Source organism: Lactuca sativa, chromosome 3 (assembly GCF_002870075.4).
Source record: "Lactuca sativa cultivar Salinas chromosome 3, Lsat_Salinas_v11, whole genome shotgun sequence".
NCBI classification, from domain to species: domain Eukaryota; kingdom Viridiplantae; phylum Streptophyta; class Magnoliopsida; order Asterales; family Asteraceae; genus Lactuca; species Lactuca sativa.
Genome location: NC_056625.2, coordinates 270,401,771 through 270,423,122, shown reverse-complemented (window position 1 = coordinate 270,423,122; position 21,352 = coordinate 270,401,771). Strand labels below are relative to the sequence as shown.

Genomic DNA, 21,352 nt, shown 5'->3' with positions numbered 1-21,352 from the left:
TTCCGTCTTCACTGACCACATGCCCTAAGAATTCTACTCTCCGGATCCAAAACTCGCACTTGGAGAACTTCGCATACAACTTCTCGGATCGCAGGGTTTCCAGGACTAATCGTAAATGATTTCTGTGCTCTTCCTCGCTCCGAGAGTAGACAAGTATGTCGTCAATAAAGACGATTACGAACTGATCTAGATATGGACGACACACCCTATTCATCAAGTCCATGAATACTGCAGGGGCGTTAGTCAGTCCAAAGGGCATCACTACGAACTCGAAATGCCCGTATCGGGTTCGGAAAGCTGTCTTTGGAACATCTTCCTCGAGCACCCGCAACTGATGGTACCCCGATCTAAGATCAATCTTGGAGAAGTAACTGGCTCCTTGGAGTTGGTCGAATAGGTCGTCGATACGAGGGAGAGGATAGCGATTTTTGATCGTGAGTTTATTGAGTTCCCTATAATCGATGCACATCCGAAACGACCCATCCTTTTTCTTCACAAACAAGACCGGAGCTCCCCAAGGTGAGAAGCTCGGTCTTATAAAACCCTTGCTAAGCAGTTCGTTGAGTTGACCGGATAGTTCTTGCATTTCGGCGGGCGCTAGGCGGTAGGGCGACTTAGCTACGGGGATAGCTCCTGGGATTAGGTCGATTCTGAATTCAACCTGTCGTTTAGGAGGTAAGCCTGGGAGATCCTCCGGAAAGACATCAGGAAAATCGCATACTACTGGAATGTCTTTTGGATCTTTCGATTTCTGGTTAGTGTCGACGACGTGAGCAAGAAAGGCGCGATATTCCTTGCGCAAGTATTTCTGAGCCTGAATATTAGAGATGATACGAAGGTTTGTACTTGGCTGATCTCCGTATATCACTAGGGTCTCTTGATTCGGAAAGTTCAGGCGAATGGATTTCTCGGAACATAGGATATCGGCGTAGTGAAGGCTCAGCCAATCCATACCAACAATGACATCGAAATTTTTGATTGAGACTGGTATAAGATCGATTAAAAAGGGGTGATCATCTAACGTGAGAGTACAACCTATATAGATTTCATTAGAGCTTTCTGTCTTCCCATTATCCATTTCTACAACGAATGTTTCTTTTAGTGGTTGAGGGGTTTGTTTTAGTAGGTGTTTAAAGTTTTGATTTATGAAGCTTCTTTCTGCACCACTATCGAATAAGACACAAGCATAAGAGTTGTTGAGAAGAAACGTACCCGTGACCACTGTGGGATCGACTACTGCTTCATTGTGACCGATAGCAAGTAACCTTCCAGTTCCCCCAGCATTTGCAGTCTTCGGACAGTTCTTCTTAAAATGGCCCGCTTCGCCGCAGCCATAACACGTCGGGGTCACTCCCGTACCAGGAACCTGTGTAATAGGTTTGGGAGGGGCCTTGCAAAATCGGACAGTATGGCCCTTCCGTCCGCAGTTGGAACACTGCAATTCACGGCATGGACCGTTGTGGTGAAAAGGGCACTTGGGACACTTAGGCAAATTCCCACTGTAAGCTTTTGGTGGGGCTGGAGCAGCTGGTGCGGCTGGGATGGTGGCAGCGTGGACCGCCACAATTTGCTGGTCCTTGGAAACGGTTTGAGTTTTCTTGCCTTTCTTCTTATCCCATCGTTTCCTCTTTCTATCAGATGATCCCAATGGTGCAATGGTTGTTGTGGTTGTTGTTGCTGGAGTGGAGGAGATTTCGTGGTTAATCAGACTCTGAGCCAATTCCTTGGCGCTGTCGAAAGTGGCAGGGCGTGAGGCCAGAACATTTCCTCGATACGGGGGCACTAAACCCCAGATGTAACGCTCAATCTTCTTGCTTTTAGGGGGGATCATGTTGGGACACATAGCCGCCAAGTCGCAAAACCTGGCCGTATATGCCGTTATGTCGGTCCCCTTCATCTTGAGGTTCCAGAGTTCTTCCTCAAGCTTCTGAACTTCGCCCCTAGGGCAGTACTCTCTTCTCATAAGATCTTTTAGAGTGTCCCAGCCCATGGCATTGGCTGTGACCAAGGAGAGTGCGTTGACATGGCCGTTCCACCATGACAAAGCCCTGTTAGTGAGGGTAGCGGTAGCGAACTTGATTTTGCTCTCTTCAGGACAAGAGCACATTTCGAATACAGCTTCGGTTCTTTCGAACCATTGGGACAGTGCCAGAAGTCCTCCGGTACCATCAAAGAAAGCAGGTTTACAATTCATGAAGTCTTTATAAGTGCATCCATGCACTCGTTGGTGGACTTCACCAAATCTAGAATTTCCACCGCTCGTATCACCCGAGTTCATTTGGGCCATGGATGCTGTTACAGCTGCAGTCACAGCCGCTTGGAACAACACCGGATCGAACTGCGGAGGAGGAGGTGGTGGAGGAGGGGTTTGAGTTTCAGGTCTTCCTCTGCTGGGACGCTTTCGTGGAGGCATCCTTCACTGGAAGATCATAGAAATGATAGCAATAGTAAGGGCCTATTGCGAATATGAATAGAGTGTTTCGTGGATTAAATCAACATAATCCAAGATCAGGGTAAGAGCTATAGCAATAGAGAAATCATCTGCCAATACACTGGTATTAATGATGCAACAGAAGTTCATGAAAATTGACCTAGCAGTAGGTCTTACATCACACCATAGAGAAAATGTTGGCAGTTTAGATGTTCAGCTAGAGTACTTTTAAACTAGGAATGTTTACAGACAAGGGACCTACGGAACATAGAGATAAAAGGGTAGTCCTTTAAGCAAAAGAGTGAGGTAACTAGATGTCTTCTACTGGCGACGGCTGCTTGTCGGGCGAATCCTCAGATCCTCCAGTTGACGCATAACTTCTTGAAGGTGTCGATCATGGGTCCTTTGGTGTGCTCGGAGTTCCCTAACTTCAGCTCGGGATGCAGCCAGCTGATGTTGCAGAGTCTCGTTGGTCCTCCTTGTCCTGTCCACGGCTTCCTCGAGTTGGCGAATGCGAACAGTGTTGAGGTTTGAGTTGGCATCCACTTCTACCACTCGACCAATGGCAGCTTGACCTTGCTCAACATTCCTGGCAATTCTTCGGATCATGATGGGCAGAACCCGATCTGCTGATCCTCCTTCGCTTACGTTGTAGAAGCTTCGGTCTCCATTGTAAGGCAAGGGCTGACCCTGCTCCTCGCTCCATCGATGCAAGGACATTGCCCACATAGGAGTGGGGCCCTGAAATGCGGGTCGGGGGTTTGGGTTTGGGGCTTCAGGAGGTTGGTTGTTGACTTCAGGCTCGGAGCTCGAGCTATCCGAGAAGCCTTCGGCATGATGATCATCCAAAGGAATAGGGTGATCGTCGTCTGACTCCTCTTCGAGCCATCCTCCATTGCCCTGGTTCGGAAAGTACGGATCGCCGGGTAGGTGGAAGCCAGCCATGCTATCTACGCGAGAAAGGGGGAAAAGAAGATTAATAGACGTACTATTCTAAGATACTTATAGGGAGAATCATTACTAGTTGACCCAATACTTGCATAGTGCATACCGATTACATGTAATCGAAGCAAGATAGTCCTTCGAATAAACCACCCTAACTTCAGACCCCCAATCAAACAAGAACAGGGAATGAAGCAAAGGCTGCAGATTCTGAGTCTATAGCGCCTTAATCACATGTAATCGTGGTGTATTCACTTAGCAACTATTGTCCTACTAGTAACGACCCTTTTTTTGTTAACACATACGTATAATCTAGAGATACAGAATACTCCTATAGTATTCTTATGTTAGCGTTATTGTGGTATTGTTGGTAAGTTTTAGACTTGTTGCAACATCACAACCAAACTTAGGCACATGCTAGTCACTCTCAGGAAAACGTAGTTGATCAGGCTACATCGTCCTGAATGTGACTATATGTCTCTAAACCCAATTGCACTGCCCAACAATCTTAATACTTTTGTTTCGTTCTAGAATAATACTGATTCCTGTGATTCATAGTGATGAGTGTATATATATACTTGGTTAGATCTTTTAGATACTTAACAGTATATATTCTTGGTCAGAGTGTTTTAGTCCCGAAGTGTTTATAGTTCGTATATCTTTTATAGGTTGATATACTTGATTCACTATAAACAATGCTCTGATACCAATCTGTCACACCCCAAAACCGATAACGGCGGAATACGTTTCGGGGTGGATGACGTAGTGAACAGTATCATCACAATTGCATAATAGTAGAAACAAGAAACATACAACCATAGTATTACATAGTGAATTTAATTACATGCGTGTTGTGTAATTTAACAATCACTCAAAAGTAAATCAAAAACAAGAGATGGGTCTTGTGTACTCCATCTTCTCCAAAAATGTCGCGTCTGTACCTGTCTATCTTTGACCTGAAGATACAAGTTATTTTGAAAACAATTATCAGCATAAAGCTGGTGAGGTCATAAGAGTTTAGTGTGAGTTTTGTATGCAAAGCATTAGTGCTAAAAATGTATCATTTATGTTCATAAGTAGTAGAAACTTTAGAAAATCCCATATTTTCCAGAAAATACATTGTAAGTGACAATCGGTGAAAAATATGCATTCTTCATTTCTTTGAAACAGTTTATTGTAAAGAAAATATATTGGCAAAATTTCCAATAACCAATGTGATAGAATAGGTTAAGTCTGTAATCAGTGATAGAGGTCCAAGTTTCCTTTAGTGATAGATACTTACTTACTTCGGGATGCAGATTAGTATTTAGTGTAGTATTTTAGAGTAGTTGTAGTGTATTCTTTGTATATTACCAATAGTGAGGATAATAGAGGATCCCATGACCTTTCCAGTCATGCATAGTATCGTGAAGTAGTGGCATCCCTGGGCCTGTGCGGTGCGGACTGAGTTAACAGTCGGGATGTAATAGCGTTTGCTCCGTATAGATCTATACATGTAGAGTCGTCTCCTGCTGGAACACTCCGGGCGTAGTGAATAGCGAATAGAGTATCTCATAGCGGGATAGTGTATTATTGTTTGTTTAGTGTTTTCTCTATGGTTATATTGTAGTAATCTTTTAGTATTGATCATAGTGTGTTCTCTTACTAGTGTATCGCCTAGTAATAGTGAGTATTATAGTGTAGATAGTAATAACTTTAGCGAGTAGTAGCGGTAGCGACCCTAACCATACCTATTATGGTTATCTTAGTGGGGATGTTTCTTAGCACGTTAGTGACTTTAGCATTAAGTGAAAGCAGTAATATTCGCATCCCATACTGATATACATATTTTATATAAGTAAGAAATCAACGACAGTCGGACGGATAACTACTACCCTAAGCCCACAATCAAACAAGAACAGGAAATAAGGCGAGATATCGGTCCTAAGTCCTCCAAGTCTTATTTATATAAATATATCAGAGTGGTTACATTTTATAAGCAAATTGATTAAATAAAAGTATTTTTCCAAAAGAACATTTAAATTCTGATTCAGTGTTTAAAAATAGTTTGAAAAGGGTAAAACCCGTTTTTAAGGCATAGGGACAAATTACATGTGATTTGAACTAAGAGTAGTGAATCACATGTGATTAATCCTTGTAACTCGGAAATCGTTCTGTAAAACTTTACATAAACATTTATAAGCAACTTGTATCTCGCCCCTAAAACATGTAAAACACTTGAAAGGTTCATTAAAGGGGTATGAACTCACCTGAAATCGCGGAAATCGGGTGAATCGGGTAAATCGGGTAATAGTGTCGATTGAGCGTTTGGTACCAAATAACCACTTGAGCACCTTTTAGGACCCTAATGTCATATGAAATATGTATTTTACAAGAAGTTAATCATCTTGTGCTTTTCATTATAGTATTTGGACATTCTAGTGTCGTTTTCGGGGTTTTAAGGCCTAGAAAGGGTTCCCGGGAGTGGTACAAGGCTATGGATAATTTATGGAAGGGTCCATGAGTTCACTTTCTTAGAGTTTATGGCCTAAAAGCCACTCATTGGGAGTTTACAGCCGTAAGCCCCCTAGGCTTGGCCGTAAACTCTTGTGACACTCCAAAATGTGTGTTTAGGGCCTTATCTCACTTCCTTAATTTAGTGGCATGTGTTTTGGACTAAGAGGGAAGGATTAACATCATAGTTTGTGACATTTTTGGGGAGTTTACGGCCAAGACTTGTTCTTGGGCCGTAAACTCCTATAGATCCATCAAAATGTAGGTTTTACTTGTACAACATGGTCCCAAATGGCTTAGAAAAATCCTAGAAGGCCCTATAGTGAGTTTGGAACAATTTGGCATGCATTTGTGGGGAGTTTACGGCCCAAGAACATCCTTGGCCGTAAACTCTTCCTTTTGTGCCCAAATGTGAAGTTTAATTGTACAACACACTTCCAAAGGCCTTAGACAAATTCCTTTCATGCACTAGGGTAGTTTAGGGACTTGTTTGACACAAAAACTTGGGTGTTTACGGCCCAAGCTTAGCCTTGGCCGTAAACTCCTCTTTTTGTGTTCAAATGATGTTGTTTGATGCATTTAAGTGTTCCTTGGAGTCAAGTATAATTTGCCAAACATCCTAGAAGTGTTTTTGGGGCTTAAAACATAGATTTATGGGGTGTTTGTGGTGTTTACGGCCTAAGCACATGCTTGGGCCGTAAACTCCTTTTTAAGCATCAATTCCTAGTGTTTTAATGTCCAAAATCTTCTAGTTATAAGCCTTAATTAGTATGCTAACTCACAAGAAGGAAAAACTTGGTTTTTGGCATGGTTTTGGGGGTTTATGGCCTAAGGAGATTCTTAGGCCGTAAACTCCTCTTTGGACCTTGATTCCTATGATTTTTGGCCCTCAAATTCAATGAAGCATGACTAGAATAAGATAGAGAATGAGTACTTACGTTTGGAAGTCGGAAATTAGCGGAATCGGGGTCGTTTTCGAGTCTAGAGAGAGAAAGTAGAGAGAGAGAGTGGGTGTGTGGTAAATGAATGTTCAAATGTTGTGCACACCCATTGCATATGTCTCGGGTATCGCACCCGATACACGGCTACCCGATGTTTAAAGTTAACTGGGTTAAAACTTTTTACCCGGGTGAAGTGGTTGAAAAGGTAATACAACTCTATTAGGTTAAACGGGGTTAACACATACGAGTTATATTTCTTGTGATAATATCAAGCCATGCATAAACTTAGATATTCGGATATTGACGATTCCAATTATTACATAAAATAACGTATAGTGACACGTTCCGTTAGTGAAAATGGGATTTGTAACGGAATTAGATTTGGGGTTGTCACATTCAGGGTGCATCTTGCTTCTCCAATATCGATATGAGGTCCGGGTATCATCAGGTGAGAGTGAGAGAGGTGGATGTAGAGAAGACCACGTTTTAGACTCATTATAGGCATTACGAGTTTGTGGCGATGCCATTTGGGCTCACCAATGCGCCTGTTGTGTTTATGGATTTGATGAATCAGGTGTACAGGCCAATGCTCGACCGATCTGTCATTGTATTTATTGATGATATCTTGGTGTATTCCAAGACCAAAGAACAACATGAGGACCACCTTCGAGAGCTTCTGGGAGTATTAAGCCGGGAACAGTTGTTTACCAAGTTCTTGGGGCTCCTCGTTAACTAGGATGAGATTTTGGTCGATCCGGGCCAATATTGAGGCTATGATGCATTGGGAGGTTCCAAAATCTCCCTTAGAGATCAAAAGTGTTTCTTGGGTTTGGAGGGATACTATCTAAGATTTATTCATGAATTTTACAAGATTACGGTACCCCTCACTTGTCTGACGAGGAAGGGAGTGGATTTCTAATGGGGCCCTGGGCATCAGTCGACATTGAAGACTATTCGGCAGAGGTTATTTGAGGCCCCGGTATTGACCCTTCTGAAGGGATTCGAGGATTTTGTGGTATTTTGTGATTCATCCATCACCAGTTTAGGGGCGGTCCATATGCGGAGAGGATGAGTGATTGCTTATGCTTCACGGCAGAGGAAGCCACATCAGACGCGATATCCTACTCATGACCTGGAGTTGGGGGCAATGGTGTTTGCCCTCAAGATTTGGAGACATTATCTTCATAGGGTCTGTTGTGCTATTAACATGAATCACAAGAATTTGAGAAATCTTATGGACGAGCCAAACTTAAAAATGAGGAAGCGTAGGTGGTTGGATATGGTTAAGGATTCCAAATGTGAGATCCTTTACCATCCAGGTAAAGTGAATGTGGTAGCGGATGCATTGAGCCGTAAGTCGGTTGGGACTTCGATTAGAGAGATGTGTGTGAGGATACCTGTTGATTCTCCGCTTTTGGGTTTGATCAGGGAGGCTCAAGCAAAGGGAGTTCAAAAGGATAACTAGAAACAAGAAAGGATCAAGGACGAGATCGACATATTTATCACTGATAGTCGGGGGTTATTGACCCGATGCGGTCCGGTTTGGGTTTCAGTTTCTGTGATCCAACAGATAGTACTGGAAGAGGCTCATAAGTTTCATTTTTCTATACACCCGGGAGCCCCCAAGATGTACCGGGATCTAATATTGAGTTACTGGAGACCGTGTATGAATAGGGAGACAGCCTGGTATGTCGAGAGGTGCTTGAACTGTAGGATGGTCAAGGGCGAGCATTAGAGGCCGCATGGGAAGTTGCAGCCTTTGGAGGTTCCCATGTGGAAGTAGGAACAAATCACCTTGGATTTTATCACCACGTTTCAAAAGAAGGCCAAGGGTTTTGATGCTATATGAGTTATCGTGGATCGATTGACCAAGAGTGCCTACTTTTTTTCCATCCGGGAGAGCACTTAGGCCAAAAAGTTGGCTGATGTGTATGTTCGGGAGATTGTTGCTCATCATGGCCGAAAAGTTGGCCGATTTTATCACCACATTTCCGGTCTCCATTGTTTTCAGACCAAAATGTTCGGTTCACTTCTTGGTTCTGGTAGAAGATCCACGAGGAACTGGGCAAAAGGTTACATTTTAGCACTGCTTATCAACTGCAGACCGATGTTCAGAGTGAGCAGACTATCCAGACCCTTGAGGATATGTTGTGGACTTGTTTCATTCATTTTGGTGGGAGTTAGGATTCCTACCAACCTCTTGTGGAGTTGTCCTACAACAAAAATTATCACTCCAACATTGGTACCCCACCTTTTGAGCTCTTATATGATCTGAGATGTCATACCCTGGTATGTTTGGGAGAGGTTGATCAGAGGTTCATGGGAAGTACATAAGTAGTCCTTTAGACCATAGAGCTTATTCTAAAGGTCTCTCCCTGGAAAGGTGTGATACACTTCGGGTTGAGGGGAAAATTGGGTCCCCGGTATATTGGACTTTTCTGTGTGATCGCCAGTGTCACACCCCCGAACCAAACGGCGGAAACGTCCGAGGGCTATTGTGACTTAATTGAATACCATCACAATGATTATACATTAATCATAACATCATTCATCACCATGCATTGAAATATTACAACTGATATTGTTTACATTCAATACATTGTTTTAAACATTACATTTCCAAAACATAGACCGTTCGATACTAATTTAAACAAAACATCATGACATCACTGGATACATATTCTTCGATTTACCTGTTACCTGAGAATACAAGTATTTTGGAAAAACGTCAACATATGAAATGTTGGTGAGTTCATAAGTAATGTTTCAAACAAAAATAATTTTTGTGATGTTTGAAAACCCAGAAAATCCGATATTTTCTGAAAAGAGTATTGTATATAAGAAAAAGTGTGAAGATCCGTAAGTATGCTTGTTGATTTTTGTAAACGTGAATAATTGTTAGACTTTGTATACATCACATAGGTAAAACTGTTGAACTCCCCAGGAAAACCCGATGTTTTCCTAATAAATCAAATTACGTGTCTTATTTGTTGTTATACCGATACGACGATTGTTTTCGATAATTCCAGGTGACATTGGATTAATTATGGGTTGTGAGTCGTTATAATCACGCATTAATGAAAATGACTAGTTTATAACTACCAAATACAACGATCCCTTAGGCGTCGTCCGTACTACTCACTTAATCCAACCACCCTGACTTCTCATAGCCCCACAACCAAGGAGAAAGGAGGGTACGAAGCCCCCGTTATTTCCATAAGTCGTTCAAGGCTATCGTGAATGCGAAAGGCACTTGGCCCGAATTGCATTTGACTTCTCGACTTTGCTAGCAGTACCAAAGGACCCTTGGGGCCCAACAATACAATAAAGCTATATAAAGTCCTTTTACATGGAATTAGGTCATAGAAGGCCCAATAACATGTAAGCGCGTTCCCTTCGGGCCTAAAGATCATGTCATTGGGCTAGCTAGGCCCAACAAGCACGATTTGAAACTTTCAAGCCCAAATATTGAATATTGACTGCTCGTAAATTTCACGTGTTCATTGAAGTACGATTGTTTATTGATTTTTGGTTCGTTATTGATTCGAGACCGAATCAATTCATTTGGTAACGATATTGGTGTTGAAAGTGTATTTGTTATTACGTTTCGCCGGTAGTCGTGGTACTCATATTTTATCTTAAGAGATCTATTGTTTTAAAAATTAGAGTTTACCTTTCTGTGCCCCTTCTTGGATAAAATTTACCCTTTTAACCCTTTATATAAAAGAATTTCCATTTTAGTCCTTAAACCATTTTTCTTGACACTTTAGTATCAAAACTTGTTGAAAAGACATTCTCAGCCCAAAATTACTTGAGAAACAGCATAAGTCCTTCAAAAATGAAATTTTCTCAGTTGAAACCCTTATTTTCGCAACTTTTACAATTTTGGCCCAAAATGGAAATTTTTTGCATTTTTGGTCCCTTTTGAATTTGAAAAGCACTTTTGGCCTTTGAAATGGTTTTAGTATACTTGTAATCCTCTGTTTTATAGAAATGTGCATTTTTAGCCCCTCAATTTCAAAAATCTCGCAAATTGGGGCTTTATTGGGCCGAAAAGCTCATTTTAGCCCATTATGTTCAAAATTTACATTTTTAGCCCTTCAAAAGTGTTGATATTCATAAATTTTATATTAGAAACTTTTTGGACTCTTTTCAACATTCAGAAATTGTCATTTGTCGTCTTGGGCCCCTTAGTTATGTATTTTTGACAATTTGAGCCCAAAAATGGGTTTTAAGTCCAAAAATGTTCATTCTAACCAACTAAACTATTTTTCTAGACATGATTAGTGTGAAATGATATAAGTGATGTTTATTTCATTCCTCATATTGTAGATCTCGGTTTTTAGGTTCTTTTGGCTAAAATATTCATCACAAATCACATAAGATCATATATAAGCATAAAAATCACACAAGGCATACATTTACTCATAGATCTACACATTTGCTTGTATCCTCCCCCACAAAAACTTATAAAAAACCGAAAAAGAGGGGGTATGAAGCTCACCTTGGGTGTGGTTTCGGTTTTGGAAGGAAAATGAGAAGAAAATTCGGCCTTAGCAACCTTCCTTGGAAGATCTCGAACTTAGATGCTTCTAAGGTGCTAAATCATAAGTTTGAATGGATTAACAGGTGATTCTTGAATGGAATGAAATAACTAGCTTATGGATCTAAGCAACATCTTACCTTAGATGATGATTTTTATGTAAGAATCCCCTTGAACACTTCTTAGATGTCGAAAATATGGAGGAGGTATGAGAGAGTTTCTTGAGAGAATTGAGAGTGAAATGTGTGTGTGTGTGTGTGTGCTTGGATTCGGCCGAGAGCAAGAGAGAGAGGGAGAAGAAGAGAGGGCTTGCATGGAAGTATGGGAAATGCATGGATGTATGGGTCCTCTTGCATGGAAATCCATTGAATAATTGTGAGGTGGCACACACAAAGTCAACTCTTCCTTCCTTTGGGCTTTGGCCGAGAATGGAGAGAGAAGAGAGAGTTTTTGAGCCTTTTAGGCTTAAGCCCAATTTCATAGTTATGTTGAGTGATTTTTGGTCCTAATAGATATAAATGGGATTTTTATGATCTATTGGGGCTAAATTGGGTTAATTATGGCCCAATATGGTTCACTTAATTAATTTATTTCATTCTAGGCCCAATATGGTCCAAAAAATTGAAATAAATGGAAGTGGGTCCAATTAGAGCCCATTTAAGAGTTCTAAGCCTAATATGGTCAAATTGGAAGCTTATTGGTCCATTGGGCCCAATAAGTAAGACCTAGTCCAAAATGGACTTAAACAAGAACTTCTAGGGTTTCCAATGGCTTATTGACCACTTGAAATGCTTATATGAGGTGTTTGATTGAAATTCTGTTGTTATAGAGTATGCATCATACATTCTCTCATGTCTTTGATCCATAATTTCGCTTAAGTGTTGTAATTAAAAGGCACACAAATTTCTAGTTGTGACATCATCCCCCTGTTAGAGGGAATTTCGTCCTGAAATTCTTTTGAAAGCTAGATTTAAGAATGCTAGAATAGATGAGGGTACTTTTGCTTCATTTGGTCATCGCGTTCCCACGTGAATTCTGGCCCACGCTTCGTGTTCCACCGTACTTTCACGATCGGGATGAGACTTTGCTTAGTACGCTTCACCTCCCTATCCATGATTTCAACCAGTTCTTCAACGAACATGAGATTCTCATTGATTTCAATCTCGTCAAGGGGAATGACGAGTGTTTCATCTAATAGGCACTTCTTTAGATTGGAGACATGGAACAAGGGGTGTACACTATTTAGCTTCGCGGGTAGCTGCAGTTTGTACGCCACTGGACCTATTCGGGCAACGATCTCGAAGGGTCCAATGTATCGTGGGTTCAGTTTTCCAAAAAGAATGACCCCTTTCCAAGGTGAAACTTTAAAAGCACTCGATCCCCGACCTGAAACTCTAAGGGCTTTCGCCGTTTATCAGCGTAGCTCTTTTGTCGGTCGCGCGATGCTTGTAATCGAGCTATGATTTGAACTATATTTTCCGTGGTTTCACGAATGATCTCCGGTCCCGTTAACGCCTTGTCCGATGCCAGTTTCTTTGCTAGCTGGGTGTCGCCCAGCTCAGCCCAGCACAATGGTGATCTACACTTACGTCCATATAGTGCTTTGAAAGGAGCGACTTTGATGCTCGAATGGTAACTTTTGTTATACGAGAATTCAACTAAAGGTAAGTGGGTGTCCCAAGACTTCCCAAATTCTATCACACATGTGCGAAGCATGTCTTTGAGCGTCTGAATGGTTCGTTCGCTTTGACCGTCCGTTTGTGGGTGATAAGCGGTGCTCATGTCGAGATGGGTTCCAAGTGCTTTCTGAAGTGATTGCCAAAAACGTGAAGTGAATGTACTGTCTCTATCCGAGATAATAGACACTGGTACTCCATGAAGTCTCACAATTTCTCGAATGTATAATCGTGTCAGTGTCTCCATCTTGTAGGATTCTTTTATTGGCAGGAAATGAGCGGATTTCGTCAGTCGGTCAACTAATATTACCCATATGGTGTCTAATCCATCTGATGTCTTGGGTAGCTTGGTCACAAAATCCTTAGAAATCCCTTCCCATTTCCACTCGGGGATCACCAGTTGCTGTAATAACACTGAGGGCTTCCGGTACTCAACCTTTACTTTGGCACAAGTAAGGCATTTACTGACATAGGTGGCAATTTCTGCCTTCATGTTAGGCCACCAATAATGTTGTTTAATATCCAAATATGTCTTGTCCAAACTGGGATGGATGGAGTATCGCGTCTTGTGGGCTTCATTTATGACTACCTCCCTAAATTCTCCGAGTTTAGTGACCCAAATACGGTTCATGAAATAGTATACTCCATCCTCTCTTACCTCTAGATTCTTCTCCATTCCGCGTAATGCTTCGCTTGCTCTGTTTTCCGTCTTCATGGCCTCTGACTGGGCTACCCCGATCTGAGTGGTTAGGTGATATTGGATGATTATTGAGAGAGTTTTTGCACGACGATTAGAGTACTCCTTTCGGCTCAATGCATCAGCTACCACATTGGCCTTGCCCGGGTGGTACTTGATTTCACACTCGTAATCGTTTAATAGTTCAACCCATCTTCGTTGCTTCATATTCAGCTCCTTCTGATTCAAGATGTGCTGGAGACTTTTGTGGTCCGTGAAGATGGTGCACTTCGTACCATAAAGGTAATGCCTCCAAATTTTCAGAGCAAAGATCACCGCTCCCAATTCCAGATCATGGGTTGTATAATTCACTTCGTGTGTCTTTAGTTGGCGGGATGCGTAAGCTATCACTCTTCCACGCTGCATGAGAACGCAACCTAAACCCTGATTTGACGCGTCACAGTAGACCACGAAATCTTATGTTCCCTCTGGTAGAGATAGTACCGGGGCACTGCAGAGCATTTGCTTCAGGGTTCGGAATGCAACTTCTTGTTTGTTCGTCCTTTTGAATGCTATGCCCTTTTGTGTAAGCGAGGTAAGTGGTTTGGCGATCTTAGAGAAGTTTTGAATGAACCACCTATAGTAGCCTGCTAGGCCTAATAATTGACGAATTTTTGTGGGTGTTGTCGGGACTGCCCATCCTTCGACGACTTTGACCTTGGAAGGATCCACATGAATTCCTTCTTGACTAACAACATGACCTAGGAAGTTCACGCTACGGAGCCAAAACTCACACTTGGAGAGTTTTGCGTATAGCTTTTCCGTTTGTAGGGTTTCTAGGATTTGTCGGAGATGTTGGCCATGCTCTTCTTCGCTTCGGAAATAGACTAGAATGTCGTCAATGAAAACGATAACAAAGTTGTCGAGGAATGGCCGACAGATTAGGTTCATCAGGTCCATAAATGCGGCAGGGGAATTCGTTAGACCGAAGGGCATTACGACAAATTCATAATGTCTGTAACGAGTTCGGAAAGCGGTTTTAGGAATATCCTCTTCCCGGACCTTGAGTTGATGGTACCCGGACCGTAGATCTATCTTAGAGAAGTAACTAGCTCCTTGGAGCTGGTCAAATAGATCATCGATTCGTGGGAGTGGATAGTGATTTTTTATGGTGAGTTTATTTAACTCCCTGTAATCGATGCACATTCTAAAAGATCCATCATTCTTTTTGACAAAAAGGATCGGAGCTCCCCATGGCGAGTAGCTGGGTCGGATGAATCCTTTGTCCATGAGTTCGCTGAGTTGGCTGGATAATTCCTGCATTTCAGCAGGAGCTAGCTGATAGGGCGATTTAGCGAGAGGAGTTGCTCCTGGAACGAGGTCGATTCGGAACTCAACTTGTCTCTCTGGGGTACTCCAGGAAGATCTTCACGAAATACGTCTGGGAATTCACGTGCTACTGGAATGTCTTGAATGTTAACCTCCTCCTTGGTTTTATCCACTATGTGAGCTAAGAACGTCAAATCTTTCTTTCGTAGATGCTTCTGTGCCTGGACGCACGAGATGAGACGAAGGCTCGTGCTAGGTTTGTCTCCGTAAATAACTAGGGTTTCGTGATTCGGAAGGCGAAGGTGAACAGCGTTTTCGTTACACATAATTTCAGCATGGTAGGGGCTTAACCAGTCCATGCCAATAATCACATCGAAACTCCTAATGGAAACAGGCATTAAGTCTATTCGAAAGACGTCTTGGTTCAGGGTTAGGGTACATTCAATGTAGATTTCCCCTGCGGATTCGGTTTTCGCATTGGCCATTTCCACCATAAAGGTTTCATTGAGCTTCTGGGGTTGTTGTTTTAAATAATGTTTAAACTTATTGCTCACACAGCTTCGCTCTGCTCCGGTGTCAAATAGGATGCATGCATAAGTGTGGTTTAGGGGAAACATACCGGTAACAACAGCGGGATCCTGAATCGCCTCCCCTGACCCATGGTCAGTACCCTTCCTGTTCCTCCATTTCTTGGATTGTTGTTGTTAGGGAAATCTCGACGGAAATGCCCAGTCCTTCCACACCCATAGCAGGTGTGGCTAGGTCCTGCATTGTTACCGGCAGTGTTGATGTTGTTGTTGTTGCGGTTGTGGTTGTTGTTGCTTCCCTGTTGTTGATTATGCGGAGGGTAAGTCCTGCAATACCTTGTCGTGTGCCCCTTCCGATTGCAACTGGTGCACTGCAACTCCTTGCATTCTCCATTGTGATGGAAACCACACTTGTTGAACTTGGGAAGATTACCAGAATAAGGTCTAGGAGCATTTGGAGCAGCTGAGGCTGGAGCATGTGGTGTGGCCGGAACTTGTGTGGTGGCAGCATTAACTGCCACTGTCTGTTGCTTCTTGGAACTCTCGGAGCCTTGACGCCCCTTTCTCTTGTTGTTCTTCCCCTTCTTGCCATCACCTTCCTTCTTGGCTTCAGCCTCCGCTGGCTTCTCACCCTTCTTGTTGTTGTGGTCATACAGCTTCTTGGCCAATCTCTTGGCGCTATTGAAAGTTTCGGGATTTGCAGCTATCACGTTTCCTTGAATCGGAGAGGTTAGTCCCCAGATGAATCGCTCGATCTTCTTTCCTTCCAAGGTGATCATGCCAGGACATAACAGAGATAGTTCGCTAAACCTTGATATGTAGGCATCTATATCAGCATTCCGGACAGTGAGGTTCCACAGCTCTTGCTCCATTTTCTGAATTTCACCGCGAGGGCAGTATTCGGCCATCAGCATTTCTTTCATTTCTTTCCATGGCATGGAATTGGCTATGGGGAGTGTCATGGCTTCCACGTGTCGGTTCCACCAAGTGAGCGCTTGGTCAACAAAAGTGCATGCAGAAAACTTCACCTTCATCTCTGCAGGGCAATCGCATATCTCGAACACCGATTCAACCTTTTCGATCCATCGTTTCAGCGTGATCACTCCTCCAATACCATTAAAGGTTCGTGGTTTGGCGTTTGTGAAGTCCTGTTAGGTACATGTTTTGGTGGGTCCTTGATTCATTTCGTTGTTCGAACTCCCGGCCCCTTGTCTGTTGCCTCCTCCGTTGTTCCCTCGGTGAATTTGTGCCATTGCTACGGTGACCACAGCAGATACGGCTGCCTGGAATGCAGTGGAGTCAACTTCGGGTGGGGTTGGTCCAGGGTTTCCGCGAGTAGGTCAGCGAGGCATCTTTCTGTCATGAAACGGAAAGATGTTGAGTGTATCTGGTTTTTGTGAGGTTGTATTCCTACCGACAAGGTGCATGGTACGAACATAAGTACTTCTACAAATTAGCATACAATCATGGATTCGCAACACATAGCAGATTATAATGTCATAATAAAACACATAAAAGTTCACTAATATTATCCGCATTTGATACATGAAAATTTTGCTCGAAAAGAGCATACATGAGTGATATTAGTTCGACAGCATAACGGCTCTATGAGTAGTGTAGTCACTTAAACATAAAGTTAGGGTACATAGCATAGATCCTAATGACCTAGTGCTAAAGACTGATACTGCTATCCCTAGTACTCCATGGAGTATCCTAATAAGGGGGGGGGGGGGTGAAATCAAGAGTTTGCTTCACTCTAAACACTTCAATTAGATATAAATTAGCAGTAGGATAATCACTGCCCGAGATGATATTCGTGCACACCTAAGCATAATCGTTGGATTTAGTCAACAAAGAAAATCATTTATTAATAAAATATTATACATATTAAACACAAAACCTTAAAAACCTTCAAAATTTCACATACGCTTTGAACATTTTCCCAATCTTCGTCAGTTGGCAAGTGATGAAAATGTGGTTCATACTCTGCATACCTGAGAAAACCACAATTAAAGTGTTAGTGAATATGAACATGTGTTAAAAACTTTAAGGTATATTTGAGTATACCTTGGGAAAGCATCTTTGAACTTTAAAGCCATGCACAACATATCATAGGTTGAATTCCATCGTGTTGGAACATCAAGCATTAACTTCCAATCACGTATTTGCATTTGATGTGCAGCCTTTGAAAAATTTAGACGTCTACCCTCCGAATTGTTAATATACTTTATACCCTCACGAACATCACCGATGATATGATCAATTATTGCAAGACCATCTTTCACTAGAAGATTCAATATGTGTGCGCAACATCGTATATGAAACAATCTACCACCACATGAAAGTTTTCTTACACGCGAAAAAGTTTCTTTCAATCTTCTTAAAGCTTTGTCATTATAAGCTGCGTTGTCAACTGAGATGGTGAAAATCTTATCTTTAATTTCCCACTCTTGCAAACATTTGTAAATACCATCGGCAATATCAACCGCAGTACGAGGAGTAGGAACATGTACAAAACTTAATACACGTTTCTGTAATCTGTAGAAAAACGTTGAGATATAATTAAAATATGATAGAAAGAAAAAGATAAATAATTAAATATTAAAATTGAGCAAGTTGTTAAACCTCCAATTATGATCTACAAAATGTGCAGTAATAACCATATACTCAATTTTCTGATGCGAGGACTTCCAACAATCAGTTGTTAAACTGATTTTAGAGGCAGCTTTTGTAAGGGCTTTCAACCTTTTCTTCTCATGCTCGTATACCTTAAAACAGTCTGACGTAATTGTAACTCTGCTTAATTTCTCAAACAATGGAGTAGTTGTCTTCATCATTTTCACAAACATTACATCTTCCACAGTAGCAAACGGTTGCTCGGTACTTAGTATCCAATTAGCTATGGCCTCCCTCATCTTGTTTTCATCATATTTTGTATCCGGTCCGATCAATGGTGGCACAAAATCCACATCACACCCACTAGGTTGAAAATTTAGTATTTGTTGGTTTTTTAGCGATTGTTTATGGGGGATGCAACTGTTTAGGTGTCTTTTATATGATGATGTAGGACCTGAACCAGTAATAGCCAACCTTGACTTACAATGTTTGCATTCGGCTTTTTTCTTACCATCCCGGAGTGTAACTACAACAAAGTCGTCCCATACTTTTGATGTTTTTTTCCGTTTTCTCGTTAATTGTACTTCATCTTCATCGGTTTCGTTATTTTTTTCTCTCACACTTTCATTTTCATTAGGGATTTGACTAGTTGTTTCTTCATTTGGAGTGGTTGTGTGATCCATACCATGTACTGATTGTGATGACGGATTATCAATCCCAACACCTGTTACAACCCCCATTCCTTTGTTTGGACTTAATAGGTTTGTTGTAGACCCTCCATCATCCATTGAATCTTCATAAGAAAACAATACAAATCATAGATGCATCAATTTGAAATAATATTTATGCAACAATAAACAACTCACTGGAACACCATGAACACCAACAAGTACACATAATATTTATGCAAAAGTAAATAACTCAATGTGATTTGAAAAATATGTGTGTCATTTTCTAGCATTTGGTCAAACATTAGGGTCAAAAATGTGAATTGAAAACATCCAACATGTGATCACGTTGCAATTTCCAAACAAGTGAATTAATATGATTATATGAGCATCTTACAGTTAAGAAAAGAAAAGAAAACTAAGTATATGAACTTTTGAGGAGTGCCAATTTTAATTACATTACTGATACCAATCAATTTGTGGAGTGCCGATTTTACTAATACCAATCAATGGAGTGCCGATTTTACTAATACCAATCAATTTGAGGAGTGCCGATTTTAATATAAACTGCTTACAAACAGGTACCTTTTGATTTGAGGAGTGCCGATTTTAATTACAAAAATTGACAAACAGGTTATTTGCTTAGTGCTTACAATCGATTCATTCAATCACATTACTGATACCAATCGATTCAATATAAACTGCGATGGAATGAAATATTATTAATACCTCTTGGCTGTTGAGTGTTGTCTGTTGAGAACGAGATGGATTCGGGAGGGCAACGTCGACTGCAGACCGTCGTATACTCAATCAGTCAATTGATACATCCACTGGATTCGGAAATCAATTGTTACGTACTTACAATCGATCGTCAATTGGAAATCATGGATTAATTATCGTCGCCCTAGATGGTAAATGGGTAATGGCATGTTCGACCGTCGTAGGCTCGTAGTCGTAGGGTATATGTCGTATGCGTGTGTGGAGTAAGGGGAATGTCGGCAAAGGCGGTTGGTTTGCTTTCAATTCATAAAGATTAAAGAAATTAAGGAAACATATTATTAATAATATAAATATATAATATGAGTGAAAAATATATTTATATTATAATTTATATAGGCTCGTTTAAGCTCGCGAGCCCTAGTCGAGCTCGGTTTAAAAGCTCGGGCTCGAGCTCGTTTAATAAATGAGCCCCGAATAAAGCTCAGGCTCGGCTTAGGCTCGTTTAAATCGAGTTCGAGTCGAATTTTTAACGAGTCGATTCCGAGTAGCTCACGAGTAGCTCGGCTCACTTACACCCCTACTGGATACATATTCTTCGATTTACCTGTTACCTGAGAATACAAGTATTTTGGAAAAACGTCAACATATGACATATTGGTGTGTTCATAAGTAATGTTTGAAACAAAAATGATTTTTGTGAAGTTTGAAAACCCAGAAAATCCGATATTTTCTGAAAAGAGTATTGTATATAAGAAAAAGTGTGAAGATCCGTAAGTATGCTTGTTGATTTTTGTAAACGTGAATAATTGTTAGACTTTGTATACATCACATAGGTAAAACTGTTGAACTACCCAGGAAAACCCGATGTTTTCCTAATACATCAAATTACGTGTCTTATTTATTGTTATACCGATACGACGATTGTTTTCGATAATTCTAGGTGACATTCGATTAATTATGGGTTGTGAGTCGTTATAATCACACATTAATGAAAATGACTAGTTTATAACTACCAAATACAACGATCCCTTTGGCATCGTCCATACTACTCACTTAATCCAGCCACCCTGACTTCTCATAGCCCCACAACCGAGGAGAAAGGAGGGTACGATGCCCCCGTTATTTCCATAAGTCGTTCAAGGCTATCGTGAATGCGAAAGGCACTTGGCCCGACTCGCATTTGACTTACCAACTTTGCTAGTAGTACCAAAGGACCCTTGGGGCTCAACAGGACAATAAAGCTATTGAAAGTAATTTTACATTGAATTAGGTCATAGAAGGCCCAATAACATGTAAGCGCGTTCCCTTCGGGCCTAAAGATCATGTCATTGGGCTAGCTAGGCCCAACAAGCACGATTTGAAGCTTTCAAGCCCAAAGATTGAATATAGACTGCTCGTAAATTGCGCGTGTTCATTGAAGTACAATTGTTTATTGATTTTTGGTTCGTTATTCATTCGAGACCGAATCAATTCGTTTGGTAACGATATTGGTGTTGAAAGTGTATTTGTTATTACGTTTCGCCGGTAGCCGTGGTACTCGTATTTTATCTTAAGGGATTTATTGTTTTAAAAATTAGAGATTACCTTTTTATGCCCCTTCTTGGATAAAATTTACACTTTTAACCCTTTATATAAAAGAATTTCCATTTTAGTCCTTAAACCATTTTTCTTGACACTTTAGTATCAAAACTTGTTGAAAAGACATTTTCACCCCAAATTTACTTGATAAACAGCTTAAGTCCTTCAAAAATGAAATTTTCTCGGTTGAAACCCCCATTTTCGCAACTTTT

At 41.2% G+C, this 21,352-nt stretch overlaps 1 protein-coding gene across 1 annotated transcript in view; it reads right to left on the bottom strand.

The window, feature by feature from the left end:
• LOC111919167 (zinc finger BED domain-containing protein RICESLEEPER 2-like) overlaps positions 1 to 18,962 on the bottom strand; it is a 61,205-nt gene extending 42,243 nt beyond the window's left edge. The window contains exons 1-3 of the mRNA XM_023914779.2: positions 18,184 to 18,962; positions 17,626 to 18,096; positions 17,486 to 17,552 (exon numbers count right to left, since the gene is read on the bottom strand). Of these exons, the coding sequence (XP_023770547.2) occupies positions 17,486 to 17,552; positions 17,626 to 18,096; positions 18,184 to 18,962 (1,317 nt within the window). The remainder of the gene's footprint in view (positions 1 to 17,485; positions 17,553 to 17,625; positions 18,097 to 18,183) is intronic.
• Between the last annotated feature and the right edge of the window lie 2,390 nt (positions 18,963 to 21,352).